The 24,760-nt window shown below is 56.1% G+C and overlaps 2 protein-coding genes and 1 long non-coding RNA gene across 9 annotated transcripts; 1 reads left to right on the forward strand and 2 right to left on the reverse strand.

Annotated features, from left to right (window-relative positions):
• Positions 1 to 7: 7 nt before the first annotated feature.
• Positions 8 to 18,723, reverse strand: HOXA3 (homeobox A3). 7 transcript variants are annotated; one of them, XM_036453861.2, is made up of 5 exons: positions 18,548 to 18,723; positions 17,336 to 17,492; positions 14,293 to 14,376; positions 2,602 to 3,247; positions 8 to 1,255 (listed from the first exon to the last, which is right to left on the reverse strand). In XM_036453861.2, the coding sequence occupies exons 4-5, from the start codon at positions 3,125 to 3,127 to the stop codon at positions 450 to 452; spliced, it is 1,332 nt and encodes a 443-aa protein (XP_036309754.1). In that variant the 5' UTR covers positions 3,128 to 3,247; positions 14,293 to 14,376; positions 17,336 to 17,492; positions 18,548 to 18,723; the 3' UTR covers positions 8 to 449. The 7 variants fall into 7 exon arrangements, with proteins under 7 accessions (XP_036309754.1, XP_036309753.1, XP_036309757.1 ...); XM_036453860.2 differs by lacking the exon at positions 17,336 to 17,492; XM_036453864.2 differs by lacking the exons at positions 14,293 to 14,376; positions 17,336 to 17,492.
• Positions 6,250 to 19,439, forward strand: LOC123653021. Its single transcript, XR_006742651.1, has 3 exons — positions 6,250 to 6,356; positions 10,297 to 10,303; positions 19,427 to 19,439. It is a non-coding gene; the product is annotated as an uncharacterized LOC123653021 (long non-coding RNA).
• Positions 19,274 to 22,471, reverse strand: HOXA4 (homeobox A4). The gene is made up of 2 exons (XM_036453874.2): positions 21,769 to 22,471; positions 19,274 to 21,206 (listed from the first exon to the last, which is right to left on the reverse strand). The coding sequence occupies exons 1-2, from the start codon at positions 22,376 to 22,378 to the stop codon at positions 20,845 to 20,847; spliced, it is 972 nt and encodes a 323-aa protein (XP_036309767.1). The 5' UTR covers positions 22,379 to 22,471; the 3' UTR covers positions 19,274 to 20,844.
• Between the last annotated feature and the right edge of the window lie 2,289 nt (positions 22,472 to 24,760).

Here is a 24,760-nt window from a genome sequence, read left to right on the forward strand (position 1 = left end):
TTTTTTCCGCTCTTTACAAGAAGTGCAATTAAAAAAAAAGACTAAAATTAAAAAAAAAAAAAGTAATCGCTTCCCCTCGGGAGCCATAATGTACGAACAAATTCACATTGAAGAACTCGGCTAGGAAATTTGTTCATATACCCTGTTTCTGATCAAAGAGAAGAGAAGGTGAAGGGTGCAGGCCAGCGGCAGAGCTGGGGCGGGAGGAGATAAATATCGCTACTGATACTGACAGCCATTCCAGCAACCAAGATTGCTACGTCACATAAACTATAAAAACGCATTACCAAAAAAAACAAAACGGGGGGGGGGTGTGGAAGGGGGCGGAGGAGAGAGAAAAGGGAGGTGCAGGGAGAACCTTAAGACAAAACAAAAAAAAAGCCAACGAAGAAGAAAGGGGTGGGGTGGGGGGGGGGGGACTCTCCTGGCGCGCAGCCCCGAGGCCACCATCACAGGTGGGTGAGCTTGGGGGCTTCCTGAATTCTTCCCTGAGAAGGATGGTGGGCGGTAAGGTCCGTGTAGGTGGGGTGCGGCTCCCCCGGCCCAGGCCCGTGGTGGTGGCCGCTGCCCAGCGGCCCGGCGCCCCCGTAGTCCATGGCAGCCGAGGCGGCGTGGGGGAGGTGAGTGAGGCCAAAGAGGGCCGGCCCAGAGTTGCTCATGGGCTCCACATAGCTGCCCCCCACGAAGACGGGGCTTCCCTGTAAGTGTGGGGTCCCATAGCTGCTGCTGCCCTGCAGGCCGTGCCCGTGCGGGTCATAGTCGGGTGTGCCCCCTGCGCCGGCCCCTGCGGCTGGGTAGCGCTTCTGGGGGGGCGGCGGGGGCGCGCAGCTGGGCAGGGGGGCGGGGTAGGAGGCAGGGGGCAGCCCGTAGGTGCCTTGGGGGGGCTTGGAGAAAGGCGGGGGCGACTGGGGCTCGTAGGGGACACTGTTGACCAGCGAATGCATGGAGTTCAGGTAGCCGCCAGCGCCCGGGGGCACGGGGCTGCGGCTGGGGGACTGGCCCCCCGATGACGTCAGCATGCCCTTGCCCTTCTGGTCCTTCTTGTACTTCATGCGCCGGTTCTGGAACCAGATCTTGATCTGGCGCTCGGTGAGGTTCAGCAGGTTGGCCATCTCCACGCGGCGCGGCCGGCACAGGTAGCGGTTGAAGTGGAACTCCTTCTCCAGCTCCACCAGCTGCGCGCTGGTGTAGGCCGTGCGGGCCCGCTTGGAGGACGCCTGCCCAGGCGGACTCTTGTCGCCTGCGCAGCTCTCCCCTGCCGGGACAGAAGAGGGGAAGAGGGGTGTCAGGGGCTGCTCCCCAACCAGGCCCCTCCTTGCTACAAACCCCAGAGTGCCCTCCGCTTGTCAGGCCCAGAGCGGGGGGAGGGGGAGGTGCGTGCTTCCTCCGTCCTGGTGGGAAACTGCTGGGAGGTGGCCCCTCGTTCAGTCAAGTTGCAAATCATAGGCTCCTCCAGTGGGCAGAAAAACAGAGCCCGCAGTTTGCCATCCTGGTCTGTATTTCCTTCCTGAGCTGTTCACTTCCTGGCTCCTGGTCCTGCAGGCCTGTGAGACTGCAAGCTCCCTGTGGGCAGGCCTCACCACCATCATTCCCTCCACACTGACTGGACTGTGGGCCACCTAACTTACGCTCAACAACCCTTTCCTTCACTCACTGTCTGTCTGGGAGATTGGACAGTTGCCTCAACTGGACGCCTAATTTCCCTAGTGGAGATGGGTGGAGCAGGAGCCCCAATCGGAAGCCTTCTCTGCTCAAAGGAAGAGAACTATCAACAGTCTCCCTTTCTGGTGGTGAGGCCCGGGCCCTGATGCTGGGTCCTATTAATGAGGTTTCTCTGTCATCGAGCAGCCTGCCCAGCTTTGTTTACTAATCCTGTGTCCTCCCTGGCCCCCAAGTCCTAGTGCAGGAAGACCCCAGATTCTCAGAACAGAGCCCTGCCAACTGGAGAAGGCAGGGGCAAAGGTAACCGGGATCCTGGGAAGCCCCAAGGCCTCGGGCCTATCATCCACTGGAGTCAGATTCCAGGAAGCCCATGTGGTTCCCATTAGGATGACAAGCCCGAATCCCCTCCCAGAGGAGGCCCTGGCCGCCTCCATTGTGCTAACGCTGAGCAGGCCTTCCCAGAGGCAAGGCAGCCGCTCCATCTGCTGGAGCAAACATTAAAAATAGACTGATTATAAGCAAAGTATTGATTCTGAATTGGTGGGTGATTAGACCTGCTTTTACTCTGACACGTCTCAGTGTGGGGTGGGTGTCAATATTGCACTACAGATGAAGAATTGTGTGAAAAAGGAAGTGGAGCCCGTGTTTGCTCTGCACAAAGGTCCTGACTCCAAGAGCAGAAGTGATTCCAAGCTCACTAGGCCCTCACTCTTGGAGAAGTCCAGAGACTTCCATTAGGCCTCTCTGGGGGGTCCTGTGCACACAGTCCTGACACCTCCCTAGTTGCAAAGACTCTGGAAACCTGTGTAGGATAGAGAGGGGGAGCAAGGGGTCCTTGGAGACGTTCCAGTGCTCCACACCGTGCTGGCTGTGCCTGGAGCTGGCTGGGGAAACCTGGAGCCAGGCCAGAGGACCCTCCTCCAGAAGGCACCCCTTTACCTGAGCTGGAGCCGCTGGTTTTCTGCTTTGTGTTCTGCCGGGACTCCTTCATCCAGGGGAAGATCTGTTTGGCCACGGTGGGCGAGTTGAGTAGGGGGCTCTTGGCCGCACTGGCAGGGGTGGGGTTGCTGCTGGCATTCTGAGGCGGGGAGACTGAAGACGGGGCTGGGGGCACTGCGGGAGCTGGCGCGGGGGGCTGCTGAGGTGGCTGAGGCTGCTGGGGGGCAGGGGGCGCAGCCTGGGGCGGTGGCGGGGCCAGGGGGGGCTCGCCCAGGCCTGGGGGCTGGCTGGGCGGCCCGCTCAGGGTGTGCAGACAGGCCTCGCTCAGCTCGTGCGCCTTAGGGTGGCCCCCGGCGCTGGCGGGTGATTGGAGCGAACAGGCGGGCCGGTGGTACTCGCCCTCGGCGCCCAGGGCCGCGGACGCCGAGTAGGGCTGCTGGCTGGCATTGTAAGCGAACCCGTTGGCGGCCTGGTAGGGGTAGCCACCGTAGATCGCGGAGCTGTCGTAGTAGGTCGCTTTTTGCATCGCGTTGCTTCCCGGTCCCGATCACACACTCTGACGGGGGCTGGACACCCGTGAGGCCGCACATTGGCACGCCCCCGCGGTCACGTGACGCTCCGCCGCCAATGGCCGCCCCGCGCAGACCTGGGGGGGGGGGGGGCGAGAAGCGCGCGGTGAGGCTCCGCGCAGATCCATCTTACTCTCAATAGCTAAGTGACATGAAAGCCATAAAAGAAAAAGTGGTCAGCAATATTTAGCTGCACGACTTGGCCCCGGGCGCAGAGAGCCGCGCTATAAAAAGCCGCTGGAATTTACTGGCGACTACAAATATTTGCTTAACTTGCGTCTGGAGTTGGGGGGTTTTCCGGGGAGAGAGGAGGAGCGGGAGTGAGGGCTGCGAGCTGGAGTCCAAGAGAAGAAAGGCCTGGTGGGCTGGAGAGGAACGGAGCTGGGATCCTTCTTTCCCAAGAAATTCAGGGTGTCCCTTCCTCTCTGCTCCGGCCCCTCCTCCAGCGAGCCCCAGGCCCCCCTCCCTCTGGAAATTTTGGAGAAGGGGCAAGGAGGCAAAGGGGAGTCGCCAATTTTTTCCCCCTCCAATTCTCACTTTGCCACTTGCATTTGCCAAAGAGCCCCGACAGGGAGTGATATCCCATCCACCCCCATTTCTGATGTTCCAGAACCAAAAGGAAGGTATGCACAGAAAATGTTCAGGTAATTGCCCTACTCGACCCTACTGAATTCCAGGGATGTGGGCCGCCTCCAAATGAGCCCCTTGTGGCTGAGAAGGGGAGAGAGGAAACTTTAGATGGGACATCCTGGGTGCGGAGGGACCACCACCAACACCCATTCCAGCAAACCCAACTCAGATCTTGGACAGCTTTCTACTCCTTACTCCTCTCCTTTTCCTAGTTCTCAGGCATGTCTCAGCAAGCCACTCCCACCTCTTCTCCGCTGCAGAAAAAGGTCCCAGACCCTCCTGCCTGGGGTTTTCTGAGGTGCTATTATTCAGGCAACTATCAAATTCTACCTGTTAAAACATGATGGATTAGAGAAAAAAACCCACCAGGAACCTGAAAAACCAGCGTTCATCTCCATGACCACGGCTTGAACTCTCCTTCCAACTTAACGATAATAGGCTCTGTCTTAGGAACTGCTATGCAATTTGATGTATGGGGGTCATTTGGCTCTGGACGAGATGGAAGCACAAGCCATAAAACCCTGCCAGAGTTCCCTGATCTTTGTGTGCTGTGGTTGTTGATGTTGTTACTTGGCCTATTTACCTGCTTCAGGAACACCAAGCAAAGGGCAACCCTGGAAAGCTAAAAAGCAATGGAAAGCCTCCTCAAGCTTTTTTTTGTTTTGTTTTGTTTTGTGTTTTACAAAGCAGTTTGCAGAAGTGAAATCTTCCCCCGCCCCCAACCGTTGCATGGTCAACCTCGGGTTCTGCTCAGAAAAGTTCCATGTGAGTTCATATATTCACAGTCACACTCTGACACACTCAGAATGTTAGTGTCCAACCATTTAAGAAAATTACAGCGACAAATTCATGAAGAAAATGGTTTGCACTTCACAGCCCCAACTTTGTGTATCTGAGTCCTGAAGTTATTCAAGTTTTCCAGGAATAGCAGACACTTTGTTAACCAGAAAGAAATAATGTAATAAGCATCTACCAGTGGATGATTACACTGTAATTTTGTCTTTAATAACGAACTCCTTTGAATTCCATTATTAACCCAACAATCGCACCAACATCTGGAAAACAAGCACAATTAATTTTCCAGAACCTCAATTAAAAATTACAGCATCCCTTATCCAGAGTGATTGTGCGTGATCTTGAGCCCTGGAGTATTGTTTCTCTTTTGGAGATGGAAGGCTACAGATACCATAATCAAAAGTAAATAAATGATAAAATAAAATTTAAAACCGAATGGCCTTTAATGTCTGTTTCCTGTTCCTCCACCGAAAACAGTTCCTATTACATTTGGCAGTGTTAATGTCTGCCATCATAAATTTTTAAGATACTAGGCTTGTGTAAAATAAAACGTCAGGTTAAGAAAATTACTCCAGACACTTGAACAGCAAGATATTAGATAAAACAAAATTAAGTTGATGTTGAATGTGCACTATTTCAAGTGAATTGCTAACCCATTATCATAAGCTCCACCGGCCTGCTGTTTACCTAAGTCTTTTTGTCAAGTTGTAAAATAACAAAAATACCTTTTAAAAATCCAAGAGCAATCAACAGCCCACATAAACTTAAAACATGGGTTCGCCTCCCAGACCCCACCAGGGCGCTTCCTATTGTTTACGGTCAGCAGATACCCAGCCGGGGCCCACACCGCCCGCCACCCCCAGCCCGGCCCCCGAAGTTTAGAACCCAGTGAAGAAGTTGGCGGGCTGCCAGCCAGGAAACTTTGCCTTGCACCCCCAGACGCGGGCTGGGGCGGGGGAGGTTCCCCCGGGGAGATCTGTTTGTCACCCCCAGGTGCGAGCGCCGAGCGCTAAGTTGAGTGCGGGCAGCCAGCCCCATTGTCTCCCTGGAAGATCTGCCCAAATTGCAACCTCTCGCCTTCAGACCCCGCTCCCTCTGTCCCCTCCCGCCCCTTCCTCGGCCGGCCTCACCCCGAGTTTCGCTGGGATCGCGGGCCCAGCGCCCCGGCTCCCCGGACCCCCACGCCTCCCTCCGCAGCCCGGGGAGCGGCGGCCGGGCAGGGGCGCGGCGGTGGGGGCGGGGACGGAGCGCGGCCTGAACTCGAAGTGTAAGGGTATCAGTCACTGCCGGGAAGGAAGCTCCGGCTTGTGAACTCTTCTTGAACCGAGATTTAAGTCTGCGGCCATAAATCACCGAGACGTAAGCCCGCCATTCAGCGCCGGGCGCGCGGCGGCCCCGCTTACCTTAACTTCTGCCGAGCGCCGCGGGCGCAGGCTGGGCGCGGGCTCCGGCCCCGGCCCCGGCCCCGGCCCGCCGGTCCCCTCGGCGCGGGACGGGCTCGGACCCTCGGCATCAGCCGGCACGGCGGGCGGGAGGGCACCCCGAGGCCCGGGCGCCCAGGCGCGGAGCGCGGCCGCCTGGCTGCTCCGGCACCGCTCGCCCAGGGCGGACTGGGGCGGCTCGGACCCCCCCTCCCACCCACCCCACCCACCCTCCCCTCCCCCAACCCCCGCCCCTGCCCTTCCCGAGGGCGGCTGCCGTGGCCCGGAGATAAGCGCCCGCCGCGGGGCTCCGCCTGGGCAGTGGCACCGGCTCGGGTACGTTTCTTATGAATATTGCACCGGAGCAGGCTGGTTGGGGGTGCGGGGCGGGGGGGGGGGGGTTGGGGGCGGGCGGGAGGGGAGGCCGAGGCGGCTGGGCCGCCGTGGGGGATGGGGCTGGGCGAGGGGAGGGCCAGGAGCGAGGTGGGGAGCGCGGGGCGGCGGGAGGAGGGCGGCCTCCCCCCAAACCCCACGCCCTCCCCTCCCCGCTCCCGGGCGTCACCCAAGTCCAGGGAAATTATGCTAATGAGGACACCGGGCTCTCACAAAGGGGGTCTCCGGCCGGGCTCTGTTCTTAGGAAGCCGTTTGAGAAACCGGGTCACCCGCTGCCCCAGACGCGCCCAGTGGGGGTCGAGGAGAACAGGACCCAGAGAGAGGGCCCCAGACTTGGGGCCGGAGCCCTCACCTGCCACCCCTAATCCAAGACCCACAAAGCCAGTCTTTGGGGGGCCCGAAGAGGGCCTCCTTTCTCGGGAGACCTCCCCCAGAGCCTACAGGGCTGCCTGTGGTTGTGTTTCTAGGCAGAAACACGGAAATCCTGGCAGCCGGAGAGGAGCTGGGAGACTGGGGAGTGGATGAGAAACCCCAGGCTCAGGTACACACAAGGTTCCAGAAACCTGGGCCTCCAGCTCTTTTGTGCGGGGTCACAGGACGAACATGCAGGTCACTCACCGTAGGACTGATAAAGCTCTGACCCCAACAGCCACCACCATCCCCCCCCACCCCCCACCCCCCGTTAGTGGTACACGGGGAAGCTGAGCAGAGGACAGGCCTGGATGTGCCCCAATATTCCCACAACTTTGAGGAGGACAGTCTTCCTCCCTCCTGTCGCCTCGCTCAGCTCCCCGGATTCAGGAGCGAACCCTGCCAGGGGGTGTGCGCGACCAACAGGGACAAGTGGCGCTTCGGTGCGATGCTGAGGTGTCAGCGGCCGGCGTGCCTCAAAGGGAGGTGTTAAAAATATAAGTAGTGTGTTTAAACTGTCAGGGAGCCGGGGTGTCACCTTAGAGCAGAAACAAAGCCAGGGGAGAAGGGAGAAATCAAAAAGCACCGCGGCCGGGCGGCCTCATGCATACCAATGGTTTTTGTCATTTATGGCGGGGCAAGATTTATGGCCGGGCGCCCCAAAGCTGTAAACAGAGCGCACAGCAGCAAACACCGCTCCTTATGGCACACCGCGGCCTCCGCCTGAAAGGGGAGCGGGCGGCGTAGGAGGGAGCGCGGCCACAAAAATCCGCTCGGCGGCATTTTCTCTTCACACGGTCCCGTCCATGGCGGTGGAAGAAAGAAGGCAGAAGGCGTGGGTCAATAATCAACCCGCACTTTCTCCTCCGAACTGCTGATGCGACCGACTCTCACGCTTCTCGGCGGAGCCAGCTGCCTGCGCAGGACGGCCAGCTCTGTGGGACCTGCCAGGGAGGCCGGCCAGGGGACGGCACCGAGGTGAGGGCTGGAGCGCCCGCCCGCCCGCCCGCCCGGGGCGCACACCTCCCCGCCAGCGCCGGCCCGGTGCCGGGCAGAATGCGGGCAACGGACCCGCCAGGCTGGGGAGCCGGGAGAGCTGGGGCGGAATGGGGCCGGGGCCACCGCCAGCCTGGATAGGTGGCTTCTGGGTGCAGGCAGAAGCGGGGTTCAGACCTCAAGGCTGCAGTCTGGCGCCCTGGGTGCAGGCCTCTCTGCTAAAACCCGCAGTGCTGGTTTTTGAAACGAGGCAGGCGGGTGATTAAAAGATAATAATTTATCATAGCTAAAGGTCATTTTTGTTGTGTGTTTTTTTTTTTTCAGACAAAAATCCCTCCTGTCGGTTTTCAATCCCCATAAACTACCCTTGGCTGCTGCTGCGTTCTTCCCAGGCAACTCCGGCAGCCAGCACCCGGCTGCACCAAAAGCGCTGAGTTTTCTTTGCTAAGAAGACCCCGTGGCTCCCAGATCACCCCCCCCCCCAAGTCCTCGTGCTCCCCACCTCTGGCCTGCAGGGACCAGAAGAACGCCTCTTCTCGGCGCTAGAAGAACATTTGGGACAGAGGGGCACGCTGCTGCCTTCTGGGGTCTTCTTGGGAAGTGTCCGAGAGGCCGCGGTGGCGGGAGCGCTGGCCGGGCAGCCAGGAACCAAGGTGAGGCAAGAAGAGGCTAAAACCCCCAGATGGGTAGGAAAGTTCCGGAGGAAATGCACTTGCCGGTGGCGGGGAGGCTGGCGTTGGGAGGGAGAAGAGGGGCTGAGCTTTCTTACGGCCACAGTTTGGCTGCAGCCCTGTCCTGGGCGGAAAAGCCAGCCCGGCTCTGTCTGTGGCCGCTGGCTCCCTCACTGCACACTCGTGTACAGAACCGGCTGGAGAGTCCCTCAGACACTCACTCTGCACCAAAGCAACAATAAAAAGATGCCTGTAACAAACCTCCATTCCCTCTCTTGTTCTTTCTAGTGAAACTATATTATTTATGAGTCTTTAACTGGGTCAAAAATGCGCCAGAACTGGGTCATAAATCAAATGAAATGCTGACAAGTAATTGAACAGCAATTAAAGCTTACATTTTATTTCTAAGGGGTGTTTTAGAGCACTTGAAACGGCCTCCGTTAAACATGTTACTGCCGGGGCTGGCAGAGGGGGAGGGAGGAGCGGCCCTTCCATTCCAGGGAAGTGCGTCCCACTCAGGCAGGGCAAGCTTCATTTGATTTTTTTTTTTTTAAGTAGAAAAGGAAAAATAAGATTTTTTAAAAAGTCACGGGGCAAATCTGCTTCCGGACTGTTGGTAGGCACCCTTACTCCTGCTCGGAGAGCTCTGGGAGCGGAGGAGGGCAAAGTTTCCCTCACCTCTTCCCGGAGTTCCCGTCTCTCCCAGGACCACTGGTCCCCAAAGCCCAATTAGCTGGGGCTTTCCCATCATTGGGAAGCACACAGTTTCCCTCTCAGCTGCTCCGTTCTGGCCACAGCACTGTTTCTGGGGTTCTGCCTCCTGTGGGCTCTGCCTCCAGACCCCCCTGCAGCCCAGAGAGCGCCGGCCAGTCCTCCCGCCCTCCAAGCCCCTCCAAGCCGGCTGCGTGGCCCGGCCACACTCATCACCAAGCCCAAACCCGGCTCAGGCTCCCTCTCCCCTCTGTCACCCCGACATTACAATAACAGCGCTCTTGGGGATCCAGCACGCTGGCCACCCCAAGCCTCTCCTACATCTGAGCTGTCCTCCTCCACCCCTGCCGGGCAGAGGGTGTGCGGAAACAAAGGCGTGTTCTGAGATCCAGCTCCTTCCACCCGCGCGCGCGTGTGAGAAATCGCATTCTGCAGCCAGCGCTGAACAAAGTGGCCTGAAGCATCATCAATAAAATGGCAGCGCATCTGCACACGCATTGATTTCCTTCTCCCAGCTGCTCCTGCCGCCCTGGCCAGCCCCAGCCCGCCGTCCCTCCCCGGCACACAGCAGCCGGGGGGAGCCGCGGTCCCCTTTCTCCCTCTCTCAGCGCCCACCCTCTCTCAGCCGCCGGCCACCCTGACCTGCGTGGGCGCTCCGGACCTCCCTCCGCCGGGCTCCGCTCCGTCTCAGCCCCGCTGGAGCGGACAAAGCCACGCTAGCCACCGAGGCGAGAGGGCCCACCAATTAGCACCCAAGCGCCCCTTCCTTCACACCCCCCAACACTTTCCAGGGAATTAAACTCGGTCTGGGGCGCTGCTGGGGATCTTTCCAACGGTTTCGGTTCCAAAGGAGAAACAAAGGAAGAGATGGGCTGAGGGTCCTGTCCCTGAACCAGGGTCTCCTCGCCTGACCTTTGTCTCTCGCAGCCATAACTCACTCTAGATATGAACAATCAACGGAAATACCTTAAAATAAATTCCATCCTCCTGGCGTGGCCTCGAGTCCCATCGGCTAGCTGGCCCAGAGCCGCTCCATGAGTGCTGGAAGCTGCAGCCCGCTAGGAGAGCACGCTCCGGAGAAGGGGAAGGGGAAGGAGGAGGTGGGTGCGTGGGGGGGGGGGCTCTCAGTAGAGAATCTAGAAAACGTAATCACAGGCAAAGCCGCCCGGGTCTCAGCTCCAAATGCCACAATAATGTGCTGTATTATGTGCTCACGTGGTCATACGTCAACTTAAATCCTTTTATTTGAAATAGGGAATCACTGAAGGAACTAGGTTCCCAAGCAGAACATTTAGCTTGGAGGGAGGGGGGAGAGGGGGACCGTGACCAGCAGGAGGGAAGAGTTTTATCTAGGGCAGTTGTATGCTGGGGGCATCTGCCCCCCCCCACATGCGCCACACAAGGCCAGTTATCTCTCTTATATTTCTTTGCACTTGATCCAAACATAAGAAAAAGCAATGCTGTCCCCATTCTTAGAGACCACATAACTTTCTTTACAGGTTTCCACTCACAGACCTGCTGAGCCCAGCTCACCCAAGCACTCCCGCCTCTCTGGCTAGTTCATTAAAAGTCACGGCCCAGGCCTTGTTTCCGGAAGAAAACCCAGTAATGGTTGGCTTGCCTCTCTCCTGGCCTGCCATTGTACGGGATGTGCTAACACCCACGCCACACACCACCACCGCTGTAGACATGCAAACGGCCCCTCATTACCTGACAAAAGGCTAAAGTCCGGTTGCTTTTGTTCTGTGGGATGGGAGCCCTGTAGGAAGTAGGTACTTGGCTCCAGAGTGGTGGGTGGGTCAGAGTTTTGTAGAAGCTGAAGGACCCAGTGCCTGGGCCAAACCTGAACTTACACTTTTCCTCAGTGCATAGCAGAATGATACCTGAAATCATGGGCTTCTAATGATGAAAAATATAAGGGGAAAGGATCTAATTGTCTGTGCAAGAAGAGAAAAAGAAATCCTAGCATCCTTTAAATTAACTAACCTACTGCAAGGTGATCTGGGGCCTTCTCTGTTCACCCTCCCCTAAGACAGCTCTATGTCCACCAGCAGAAAGTGACCTGGACCAACTCTTCCCAGGAGGAGCCTGGCTGAAATAAATAAGACCACACACACACACACACACACACACACCACACAGATACACACACACAGATACACACACACACAGATACACACACACAGATACACACACACACAGATACACACACACAGATACACACACACACAGATACACACACAGATACACACACACACACAGATACACACACACACACAGATACACACACACACACACACACACCCTGCTTTCTGCTTGGTGACAGTCTCCACTGGTTTCAACATTTCACTCTCTCAGGGGCTATCTAAACACTTCCTCTTTTTGGATCTTAGTTTCTGAACTTTGGGAATGCTCTGAGGTGGAGAGACCCTCATGCCATCCATATTCTTTTGTTCCTGGAGAACGGGTCTTGTGTTAGCTAGGCCACTCTGAGCATGAGGACGAACTTGTAGCAGCTGCAGGAGGCTGTGCATGGTTCTTCCCGCCCCTCCCCTCCGGGCCTGCAGGGGAACGGAGGGGCCTAGTGAGACTGGAAGGCCCTCAGGAAAGGGGCTGCTCATGAGGGTATCCAGCTCAGAATGGCAGCCCCCTTCCTGAGGGAGGCCTCACACCCCTTGGAAGGGAGCCCTGCCCCAAGCTGGTGGCCGTACTCCAATGAGGTTCTGTCTGGGGGACAGCTAGGAGAGAACCTCTATGTCAACCTTCCCGGCTCTGACCTGAGCCACAAGCTGGAAAGTGAGCATCTAACGTGAAAACCCGCTCTCTCAGGTGTGGGGGTGGTGAACAGGACCAAAAGCTGGTTTCCACAAAGCACTCCCCAGTCACCCCAGGGACTCAGGCCAGAAACTCACTGTCCTCTGCTCCTCTTACCCGCCCCCCCCCCCCAAATATTTCACACTGAGCTCTCCAGATAGCCTAGAGAGGACCTGGAAGTACAGCCCAGCTGCTGGTAAACTCCACTCCCCCACCAGAGATTCTGTAGGGGTCTCCACTCAGTGGTGGGAAGGGGCCCTTCAGAACTCGCAGAACCCTCTGGAGCAGACTGAAATTCCCAAGGCCATAAATCAATGGGGACGCCTTTGGTGGCGCTTCAGAGGAATGCCTTAACACCAGCAAGGCCTAGAGGCATCCCAGCGCCAGCCAGGATCCTCATGCCCCTATTAACAGCCCAGTTAATGCTCCAACTGCTGTTTAACAATTAACATCACTGACTTGGGGTAGGAAAGGGTGATTTTGTGGGTCATAAAGGAACATAACTGAGGAAGACTATAGAAATTTAACTTTTGAGGGGAAAACAGCTTCCCTAAGAGAGAGCTTGGGCTGGGCAAGCCACCAGAGAAGCCCCAGCTGCAGCTGCAAGTCCTCCTCCACCACTCTGAAGTCTTTCCTGGGGCCAGGCTGTGGGCCAGGTACACGCCCAGCCCAGAGACCAAGAATGGGGATGCTCAGCTCTCTGGGCACTGGCGGGCACACCCAGCTGCCAGTACCGCTCCACTCACTCGCTCAGCCCCCCACCTGGCGGATCCAGGCCACCAGAGCCAAAGCAGGCAGAGAGCTGTCTAGGAAGGAGCAGGTGACTCAGGATGCAGAGCTTTAGTCAATATTTGCAAGGCTGTTGGCAGATTAGATGTATCTGTATTCAAACACTGCAATCTGATTTCTCTGTCAAAAACACACTTAACATGCTTCTCCCCTTAGTTAACTCTAGTGGTTTTTGCTCCTCGGCGGCAGGTTAGGCCCTCTCAGCCCACTCCTCCTGGGTGGAGGTTATAGATCATTACTTAACATGAGATATTTCCTGTGGCTGCGACGGCGCTGCAAATGGGCTCCAAGTCCTCTGGACTCACACGACTGTGTATATCACTGTATACACACGGCCCCAAACTCCTGCAACTGTTTACACACGCAATGATAGTGTTGTGTGCGGAGATGCAAATCAAATGTCCACACGGAGTTGCAAATTCCTGAAATGCTCTGTCTATACTTGATATAAATAGACACACAGTAGCTGAGAAAGTAACCCCACTTTACTATCGCTCTGTTTACTTCCTAGCTAATAAAGTAAGAATTGTATCTAAAACACCTTATCCGCCTTAGAGCACACACCAACAGCATGTTGCCATGAATTAGCAACCTAGTATCTATTTGGGGAGAGCATTTTAGGGAAGACTGGGGCCCAGGGGATAGGAAACAAAGTCTCAGAAAACTTTTTACAACAAGGAATTCCTCCAAGAACAAAGCAAGCCCATTCCTTCACACCAAGCATGGGGAAGCCGTTCCAGCGGCCCCTCCCCCAAATAGGCACGAAATTTATGGATCTTTTACAAGGTAATAAACCACAGTAATTACCTCCCTGCATCCCAAACTAAGAGAACAAATTAAGCCAGAACTGGGAAAGAATTTTAAAGAGTTTTCCCTTGTTCCAAGCAGGAAAATAAAACGCGGAGACACTGAAAACCTGTGCTTTTCCTGCAGGGAGAACAGCGAGTCAGCCTGGCTCAAGGCACCCAGAAGTCCCGCTGCCTGCGACAGGCTGCACTTTGGAAACACAGTCACTTCCCTTCGCCGAGGAAAAGCAAAGGGACAGGAGAAACAGCCCCCTCCACGCAGAGTAGCTGGACTGACCACAGCTTCCAAGCGAGCTCACAGCCTCCGCCAGCCGCGGACAAGCAGGACGGCCCACGCGGCGGCCTCTGCTGGCTTCTGCCCCGCTGTTGCACGGAGCGATTTGTTTGGAACTCGCTGGAAGAAACAAATACATCCTTCTGACACCCCCGCCCCCCCAGCGCATACATCTTTGGTCTCTGCGACCCACCGCTTCCTGCAGGACGCCGCCGGCTTCTGCGGGCTCTTTGTCTGCCCGGGTCAGCCTTGCATTCGCGGAACTTGCCGCTGGGAATAACCCAGCTCCAGAACTCCTCCGAAGTTAAATATTGACCAGAGCCTCTTTCCAAGGGCCGAGCTGCCTGGGGCGGCGAACTCCCGCCAGAGGCCCGGTGCGAAGCCCCGAGTGGGGTGGGCGCAGCGCTTACCTCGAGAGAGATTTCAGACTGGACCCCAAGTCGTCTCCAGCTCCAGGGCGCTCAGGGAATGGCCGCCTCCGGTGTCCCGGCGCTCTGCGGACGGACAGACAGACAGCACAGGGTGAGCGGCGGCCGCGGAGGAAGGGAGTCGGAGGACCGCAGTTGGAAGCGCGGCCGGTCCGGGCGCCAGGGTGGCCCCCGGGGTGACGCGGACACGGAGGAGTCGCCAGGGCATTCGTCCATGCGGCACACTCATTGCTTGAAAGGTTCCTGTCTGCAAATGGCCTGAAGATGGTGATTTATTTTTGTAAAATAAATACATACTCCATCTCCGCACCCACACTCTTCCTTTTCTTTCTTTACATGGGGGGTGGGCAGGGGGAAGGGGAAGAAAATGGACGAGGCGGAGCGAGACGGGAAGGTGGAAGGGGCTTTGCTGTGGGCGCCCGCTCTGCTCTGGGACTCCTCACGCACCTCCACTTGGGGAATGTGAAGGCCGCTTTATTTTCTTCTGCTAACAAAGGGGAGCCTTGTCTGCGAGCGCTCAATCACAGGCTCCCCGAAACCTCGCTAATAGTGTGCATTTCTGCTTGGCGCGAAATCAAACTCCAGCTCAGCCCACAGGCCCCGGGCTGACTGGAGAGGGTTTGTATTTTGGTTCATTCAAGCCCTGGGCGCGTCACTCCTCGGCCCCGTGGGCTGCGGGTCCCTCCCAGCAGGCCAGCCCCGGCTGCTGGAGACTGGGGAGACTGGGAAGCATGTGGGCTGGGACAATACCCAGTCCAGGGGCCCTATCCAGCCTCACCTTGCACAGTGGCCACAAGCTCCTAGATGCCCCAATTCTGCTGCCACCCTGTCTCCAAGGTCTCTGCAACTCTCTCTTGCTCTACAACTAGCAAATGGTCAGCCAACTTGAGGGGTTGGGGCAAGATGCCGGGGAGGAGGCGAGAATCCTCCTAGTCAATGAGCTCTAGCTTGGAGAACGGCTCAGCCGGGCTGGCTCTCTGCCAAGTGGGTTGCTTCCCCAGCCCTGTCCCTGCCCCACTACCCCTTCACCCAAACCCGCGTCGCCTCCCACACTACGGCCTGTCCCAAGCCAGCCCCCAGTGGCTGTCTGGCACCCATGCAATCCTGCTGATAGCACCAGGAGCAGCTACCAAATACCTGACAGGCCCCTGACCCCCACCCGGGCTCCCAGCCCCCTAGCGCCCCGAACAAGTGGCGGCACACCTGAAGCTGGTGGTCCTCAGCCGCCGCTGCCGCCCGACCGCAGCCCCCACCCTCCACCCTGCGCTGGGGCCGCAGAACCCATGCTGGCCCCTTTCTCTTGTTCAGACTCGCCCTCTGTGTCCCCAGAGGCGGCGCCCCGTGGCCTGGGAACTCCCGGCATGACCCCGAGTGAGGTGGGGCTCAGCCACCCTGCACGCTGCCACTCAGCTTCGTCCCAGAAAGAGCTGCGATGCCACCATCTGCCAAGCCACCCCCGCTCGGCGACGCTTAGGAGCATTGTAATTATTATGGTTATTATTATTGTTGCTATTTCCTTATCCCCAAGTCAAATATTCACGGCTGCGGTTCCCCATAAATCGTGCAGACTAATGAGTCACAAAGAGATGCTGCCCAGGTCTGCCCCTCGCCATGGCCGCCGCCGCGGCCTCTCAGTGCGGTGGGCGCTCGCTGGCTCCCTCGCCTGCCCGGCGGGCCGCGGTGATTTATGAACCCCGGGGACAGGGAACAAAGCCGCGCCGGCCTGCGGGATCTCCGCGGTCCTCCCCGGTGTGAATCGGAACATCACCGACTGTCTGCGCGCCCGCCCCACTTCATCACCAACGCCAGGCCGCGGCGGCAAGCCCGGCTCCAACTCACAGGTCCCCGGCCGGACGCGGGCTCCCCGGACTCGCAGGCACCCCGCAGGGAAGGCTCCCAGCCCCGCATGGGCCCGCCGGCGCGGTCTTCCCCGCCGAAGGCTCTCTCCGACCTTCCTGAAGGAGTTAAAAGCCTTGAGGAATAAATCTGACGGTGTGTGTTTTAAAAAATCAAATAGGAAGTTGGGGTGGGGGGTGTCTCACTTCTGACAGAGTCATTCCTAGTGAGGCCCTGCTGACTCCATCCATTCTTGATGATCGGCATTAATTATTTAATGAGTCACGTGACCCCCAGGATTACAATTTCCATGTCTCCCTCCAACAGGCCTTACACCTTTATCTGCTGCCACCAGGGCCCTTGGCTGGCTTTTTAGTTCCCAGGCCTCCAGAATGCAGACCCCCTTGCCCAGCTCCGGGGCAAGGGAAGCACCATGGAGACTCCAGGGCGAGCACAGCAGAATGAGTCCGCCTGGGACTGTGAGAATTGTAGACAGTGCCCTCCCAGGCACCTGACCCTGACATCTATCACTTCCTGGGCTCAGAGGCCAGCCCACCTGCCTCAGCACCCTTCCTTGTAGCTGGAAGGCGCACCTGTGGCCCTTCATGTCCAGTGCGAGCCCAGACTGGCTGGCCTTCTGCCGAGGAAAGAAGCCTGTGCACTCACCCCTATCCAAGGTGAGCCCAGATCTACAGCTCATTAGCATAAAGGAAATGGGAGGAGGAGCCGTGAGCTGCCTCAGTGTCCTCATCAGGAAACGGAGATGGGACCAAAATGGCCTCCAGGTCTCTTTTTCCTGAGATACTTTCAATCTGGGCTCTCTGCTAACTGCTGACAATCTGAGGCAGCTCACTGCTCCCCCCAGAAATCAATTCCAGAGAGACTGCGGCCGACCTGAGAGGGGCAGGGGTTACTCCATGGGTGTGGGGCCTTGAGAATAAGACTTGACAGAGTTCCAAGACAGAGATGTCAGATGAGACTATTTCACAACAGACCCGCAGCCTCCTCGGTGCTATCCGAGTCAGAACACTGGACTCTCCTCTTCCTCCTATTTTTCCAGTTCGTGCTCTTTGAGAGGAGAAGCAGCATTAGTTTTGGGTCCATAGACTGTACAGTCCAGAGAGGAGTGGCCGCTGGGGGAGCAGCGGTTGGGCAGGGTGAGCCTGTGCGCTCCAATGGAGGACCTCACCTGGGCTAGGGATGTGAGTGTCAAGAACAGCTTTTTGCTTGCTCGGAATCCACTCATTCCAAAGGGAAGCCCGGGTCTCTGTTTGCTACATGGACTGTTTGAGTTTCTTCTTTCTTTCCATTCTAAAGAATGGCTGACCTGTGTCCATGTTAAACTGCTGGAGGGAAGGCAGTGGTGGGTGAGCACAGCACAGTTTGCTAGCTTAGGGAAGCAGGGAGAGAGAGGTGGCTTGGTGACACCCACCCCAGGGGGGGTCTGAGGGGGGGCGATGTGGGCACCTGGTGACAGCTGAATATAAAGTCAGAGATGCTGTGCAGAGGGCCCGCTCCCCATATATCTAGGTAATCTCCCCAGGAGCTCCATCCTGGGTATTAAGTACTCCACTCTGCCTGTCACAGTTGAATTCCTGCTGTAATAAAACACCGGGTATATCGTAGATTTAAGCAAAACTAGGAAAGAGAGCCTGCAAAGTGCCATTTTTCTTCAGGGGGGAGACTCTTAAGTACTTAATTCAAACTGTGACCATTAAAGTGTCTCCTATCCGATTTAGGTTGATTTCAGATGTTGACAAAACTTTTATCTCTCCAGAGTCATGCACAGCGTGGCTATGTGACTAAAGCAGATGAGTGTGTGTTAGAGGGAAGGGGAGAAAAAGAGAGAAAGAAGAGGAGAGCATGTGTAAGGGTCATTTTGGTAGCAGCAGCATAGCACTCACACAAAATACTACTGTCTCTAAAGGTCAAGGGTTTGAGGAGCCAATAGAGTTTGCTTTAAAAAAAAAACAATTAATGAGATAGAAAATTTGTCCTCTGGGTGAACTCTTATGGTTGCCCTAGCAAAGGGCAGACAATGCACGATTTTGAAGCACAAAGTGGGGTTTTCTAAGCTGTTATAACAAGCTCCTTTAGAAGACCAAATCTGAAACAGGCAAAACACGAAAGAAATGGCACAATCATCTGGGTCATTTTGAAGCATTTTATCTTGGTAAAACTTACCAATACCTTAATAATCAGCACAGTTTGGGTAAAAATGCCATTTTGCACTGGAATCTAAAACACAAACACACACACACACACACACACACACACACACACACACACGGTCTCCATCCTTTCTCTTCATTACCCCTTTTAGCCCCATACAACTGCCTCTACAGCTCATTAATGCCCTCATCCCCCTCCTCCGCTACAAAGGAGAAATATAAGAATTTACCTTAATTGATGACAATCTGCCATGTGAGGTTTTGCAGCTCGACACTCAGTTTCCACCAAGAGTCTGGGCATGTTTTGAGCAGACAGGCAAGATGCTGCGTCTTTGCCCGAGACCACATTATTTGCAAGAAGATCCCTCGCTTCTCCACAGACTTTTCCCAGAGAATGCCTTTCAGAATTGCTGTTGAATTACAAAGAAGTATTTATTGTAGGAGGTGATTAATGGTTCCCGGGAAAATTGCTATTTTCAGCGTGGTTTAATTCCGTGTTACAAGTGCGTGGAGCAGAGGAAGGGTTAATGAATCTCAGCAGCAGTTGCAGGGGCTCCAGAGATCCCTGGCACTCGCTCACACCCTATAAAATGCCCTTTATGCCAGGTCTGGCCTCGCTTGGAAGGCAGGCACTTGCTTGCCCCTGGGCTTTCTTGGGGAGAGGTGGAGGCCCCTCTAAGGCTGGGACCCATGGCCTCCCTCTCGGATCCGGTTTGTTCAGAGGTAGACAGCAGTTCGCCTCTGCCTGGGTTACACACAGGCAGGAGAGGAACAGCACTGACCACTGGTGAAGGGCTCACCACTGATGGGAAAATGTGTATAAAAACCTCTGTTATTGCAGAGGTGGGCGAGCACCCCTCCCAGCTCTGCGGAAATTATTACAGGAGCTGAACATCACCCTCACTCAAGGCCAGGCGACAATCCTAATGTCCTGGGCCAGTGTGTGTTGGCTTATCTGTGTCTTGTCCCTTCAGTGACAACCAGGTCCAGATTCTCTGGGCTGATTAGTAAATCAGTAAACAAATCCTAGGGTTGTGGAGGTTGTGAGGTAGATTTTATGTTCAGCCTTTTAAATCTAGATCTCTAGGTTGGGCAGAAAAATCTGGGAGCATTTGAGGAAAGTGACCCTCGTTCAGAGTTTGGCTGTCTTCCAGGTTTGAATACTCCCAGGTCTACCTTGCTTTGGGGTACAATTTGGGGTGTCCTTCAGCCTTGTATTTCCTCAGAAGAAACTCTGGAGGGTGTACGGGGAAAATCCAGTTTACTTTAACATTTCTTGCCTCGAAAAAGGAAGAATTAAACAAATAAAAATTCCCAAGCTATAGTTACTGAAAAGAGCCTTCAAAACAGCAAGGAAACAAAAAGCAATCTCAACCCTTTACACAAACTATTTTTTATCTCCAGGGAAACAGGCAGATTAAGTGTGAAGGTGCCATAAATACCAGAGGGACCACTTCTTTCCAAGTGTGCTCAGAGTTCAGCGAGTCAGAGCAGCTGCAGAGAGTCCTGGGCCCGCAGCGCTGCACGGTTTCACCTTTCATCACACAGAAGGACACGTTTCTCTGCCTTACGGAGACTTGAAGCCTGACAGCCTGGCCAAGTTTGGGAAGAAGAGGAGCCCTCTCAGAGCTCAAGAGCCTTCATGCTCTTTGGAACTTTTCCCACCGCGGGTCAGACTTGACAAGAGTTCAGCTCGAGTTGAACACACTCACACACATTATATGCGCAGTCAGAATCCGGGAGAACACAACTCAAGTCATCTACAAGGTTTTCTCATGGGCAAGGTCAAGCACGTCAATCCAGAGCACTTTAAAAAAAATTAAAAGTAGGAAGCACACAGACGTGTTTTAGAACTTTAATGTTTTTTGAAACAGAGTTTATTCTTAGCAAGGCTTTCTATAGAGCCACACCACGGTTTGTATAGTTGCACATGGGTCTAAATACACTCCCCTCTCCCCAAAGATGTGCCTCGGAACAAGACAACAACACCTCTACAACAATATTTTAAATAAGTGCAAGGGAGGGGAACTATGGTGACATGGCTACCATTGAGGTCTATACATTTTGAGAATTAAATAATCCTGTGAGGTCCACAATGTCTACTCATGTATTCAGTTCAAGACAAGCTTGTATGAGCTGCCTGAATGAGGGAGGGGAGACAAGGAAAGGGTAGGAAAGGGTCTGTTTTCTTCTGTTTGCAGCAAATATACACACACAGGTCCTCCGGCCATCTCAAAAGTGTGTGGGGCCAAGTGGTCCTTCTCAGGTGCCCAGCCCTGGCAGCCTTCCTTCTTAGGCCAGCAGGCTGTGCCACCAGCCAGCATCCTGGCCACTGTCCTCTCTTGGGTGGCAACCAGCACACACTCTTACCAGGATAATGTCCTCTTTCTTTTATTACACTTTTCATCTAGTTGGGTTTTGTTTTGGGGTCTGTTGTGGTCCCAACGGGGAGGGGTGGGTGGAGAAAGGGGCAGAAGAGAGGAGAAGAGCAGATGAGGGAAAGAACCTGGTCTAGATCTCTAGAAGATCATATGGAGGAGGGAATGGGTGTGGAGGCCCCCTGGTGGGGGTGGGGGTGGGGGTGCGGGTTTGGGTGGGGGCTCTGAGTCTGTGCTTTGCCTGGCGGGCCTGCGGAGGAGGCGGAGGTCGAGTTGGAGGAGCGCATCTTAGTGTTGGGCAGTTTGTGATCTTTCTTCCACTTCATCCTCCGGTTCTGAAACCAGATCTTGACCTGCCGCTCGGACAGGCAGAGCGTGTGGGCGATCTCGATGCGGCGCCGCCGGGTCAGGTAGCGGTTAAAGTGGAACTCCTTCTCCAGCTCCAAGACCTGCTGCCGGGTGTAGGCGGTCCGAGAGCGCTTGGGCTCCCCTCCGTTATAACTGGGGTTGACTGAGAGCCCATCACCCCGAGGAGAAAGCCGAGGCGGAGGGAGCGGACAGAGAGGGGGAAGGAGGAGGAGAGATAAGGTGGGGTGGGGAAGAGCAATGGGACATCATCATTATATAATAACCTGACACCAAGTTCACGCAAGACACATAAAACGGCAAAGAAAATGTTTCACAGGCTATTGACAACGGGAAACACCCGAGAGCCATAAAGCGCGGAGCTGGGCCTTGGGGCTGAAGAAAAGCTTCAAAGACACATGGCCTGAAGCCTCTGCCAGGGCAATTAAATTTATGGGGGCTATAATGACTGCCCTAACAGTTTGGCGTCTCGTAAATCTCCCGATAAAGGGACCCCGGGTACAAAAGGGTTCTCACATTGGGATCCGGCTGGCTGGTGCGCACACACCCACACCCCACTGTCGCCGGGGCCACCTGGGGGCTCCCCTCCCAGGCCCCATCCCCGGGCCCTCGCCTTCTGACCCCCCTGGCCCCCTAGACCCTCGCCCTCCGGCCGGCCGGGGCCGCAGCCCGCCCTCCGCGCCCCCCTCCCCGGCGGCGCCACGTACCGGCGCTGACATGGATCTTCTTCATCCAGGGGTACACCACGGGCTCCTTGCCCTTCGGGCCCGGCGCGCCCTTGTCGGCCAGGAGCAGCGGGCACGCGGGGGCGCTGCCGCCCGCCGGGGCGCCCGGGGTGGCGGGGGCCGCCTCGCAGCGCCGCGGGGGCGCCGGGGGCGCGGGGCGAGGCTGCGGGGGCGGCGGGGGCTGCCGCCCGGGGGCCGGCAGGCCGGGGCCCGCGTGCAGGCCATGCGCGGGGCCCTTGGCGAGCGCGGGGGGCTGCTCGGGCGGCGGGGGCCGCGCGGGGCCGGCGCCGGCGCCGTAGCCATAGGGGAAGGCGGCGTCGGCGGCCCCGGGCGCGGGGTAGAGCGCGGCCGCGGGGAAGGCGGGCTCGCGGGCGGCCCGCGGCGCGTAGTAGGCGGCGGCGGCGGGGGGCTGGCGGGGCGGCGGCGGCGGCGGCAGGTGCTGGGCCGCGGGCGCGGGGGGCTGCGGGTAGCCCGAGCCCCCGCCCGGGCCGCCGTCCCCGCCGCCCGGGCCGCTGTGCTGCGCGTACTCCTCGAAGGGAGGGAACTTGGGCTCGATGTAGTTGGAGTTTATCAAAAACGAGCTCATGGTCATTAATTTGTGAAGTGCAAAAATACTAATTTTTCTCGCGTTGTCGTTTTTCTGGGCTCGCCGAGGCCCCTCCCCCTCCCGCCGCGCTCCCTTCCCCCCCCCCACCCCCGCTCCGTCCCCTCCCCCGCTGTCAGCGCCCGCCCCTCCCCCGCCGCCGCCGCCAATGCCACCGAAGTTCGCGCCGCCCCGCCCCCGCCCGCGCCCGCGCGCCCCCCACGTGACCCGCGCCCGCCAATGGGAGCGCGGCGCGCGCGGACCCGGATCAGGAAGCGCGCGGGAGGTGATGGATGCGGCGGTCGGGTCCCCGGCGGAGGGAGGGAGCTGGCGCTTTGGTTTCCCCTCCCCCTCCCCGACCCCCCAACTCTGAGACCCGCTGGGAATTGGGGGGCCCTCGAAGGCCTCCATTCCCGGCGCACGCCCCGGCCGTGCCCTGGGAGCGCCCCAGTCCTGGCCTAGGCCTCGCGGAGCAGCCAGGCGCCCGCGGCCCAGCGCTGACCTCGGGGGGGCCCCGCCTCGCCCGGCCCGGCGTCCTCCCGGGTTCGAGGCCGGCTAAGGGAGGGAATGGGTTGGGATCGAGGAAATCATGCTCGTTTGAATCCTGCCCCCGGAATAAAACGAATGAGGTCGATAGACCTATTTTCTCCCCCAGCTGATCCCCTTGGCCACCCGCTCGCCGCGCCCGCGTCGGGGTCCCCGCTCCGGGGAGCCCGGCAGGAGCCGCGAGAGCCTGCGGCTGAGCAGCCGGGAGAAACCGGCCTGAAAATGCACAGCTAGGCCCTCCCGGCACAACCGGACGGGCGCTTCTCCTGCTGTCTTTCTTTTAGAGACAAAATCTGATGGCGGGAGGGGAAGTCCTAAGAAAACCCAGAACCTCCTAATAGCATCTCGTTTGATGGAGGTGTTGATGTGAGAGTTAAACACTCGCGTTTTCCGGGCGCGATTGGGAGGGAGGAGGTGGTCCAAGGATGGGGGATGGATGGATGAAAACTGAGCTTTGCAACCAACAGCGTCCTATCTCAGAACAATTCCCAAGCAGAAACGAGCGACGGAGAGAGTGAGTGCTCTTTGCTCAGTCTGATTGCCAACGAGGCTCTTCCCCGCTGAGAAGATTGTGTTTTGTATTTTGGATGCTGCTTTCCCAGGCTGAATCTCAGGGTAAAGTTCTGTTTGCAGGACAGCCTGTAATTTCTTCATTGCTGGGAATTAGCATATTAACGATAATCGTAGCTCTGGAAAGGGGGGGAGAGAGGACTGTTGCCTGCCATTTTGGTAATTGAAATTTGATGGGTAAACTAATTACACCATTATTAACAAATAAATTACTTATTAATCCCACCTAATGTTGATCTTTGAATTAAATACTGAAGCCTTTACTCCTGCTGTGTACTTTTCCTTTCCTTTTCTGGGTAACGAACACACCTACATCCTCTACTTTCCAGCCTAGACTCAAGCACTACAAGCTAGAATAGCCACTCATGCTATTCAAACATGCTTTCATATTGGCATGGAACAGCCAGGATTTTTTTTTTCAGCTGGTACATCTTACTTGATTTTTCAAAGAGCAGTATAAACAGCCTTCTCACCACTGAGTCTGGAAGGCAGACAAGGAAAGCTATAGCTTAAGCCTGGAGACACTTCAAAAGGAATGTCAATTCTATCTTCATTTATATCGGTTACTCATATGAGTTACTAAATGCTGGAATATCCATTTGATGGATAGTCATTTAATGCTTAGCCACATAAAGCCTATTATATGGGACTAATCTTTAAACTAATTTAGGAAGAGAGGTTTAAAGGGGGATCATGTTAGCTTTTTTAACTGGAATCACCCTGAAGTGGTACAAAGAGGTTTTCCACATTGGCTGTGTGTCTGTGAAGAGTGCTGTCCATCCACTTGGAGCACCCTGACTTTTTTTTTTTTTTTTAATGAAATCTGAGCCACAGACAGAAATCAATGCGGAAGGTAATCTTTAGATGTTCTCTCTAGATTCCCTGGAAATCTAGCCTGTGCTATAGCTGCCTAAACCAATATCTCTCTACAGTAAGAAATACACACACACACACACATACTGACTATATAACCTGAATAATATATACATAATATAATTTTCAAAATTGGGCTCTCTTAAGCTTGCAGGAGGGAGGGAACATGACAATGAAATTTTGCCGTCATTCTCGTGGCATCAGCCTTGAATACTAGGGTCTTAACCATGTTTGTTTAATGTTATTTACAGACACTAAGACACAAAATTCATGTTGTTTAGCCTCAGAACCTTCCACCGGGTTTCTATTTTAAAGTATTAACAAGGCATGGGCACTGTTTTGTATATGGTTAACCTAAACGAGTTAACTGCGCCTGTGTTCCTGTGGTTATATTACTTTAGG

The sequence above is a fragment of the Pipistrellus kuhlii genome, unplaced genomic scaffold (assembly GCF_014108245.1).
Source record: "Pipistrellus kuhlii isolate mPipKuh1 unplaced genomic scaffold, mPipKuh1.p scaffold_m20_p_26, whole genome shotgun sequence".
Lineage (NCBI taxonomy): Eukaryota > Metazoa > Chordata > Mammalia > Chiroptera > Vespertilionidae > Pipistrellus > Pipistrellus kuhlii.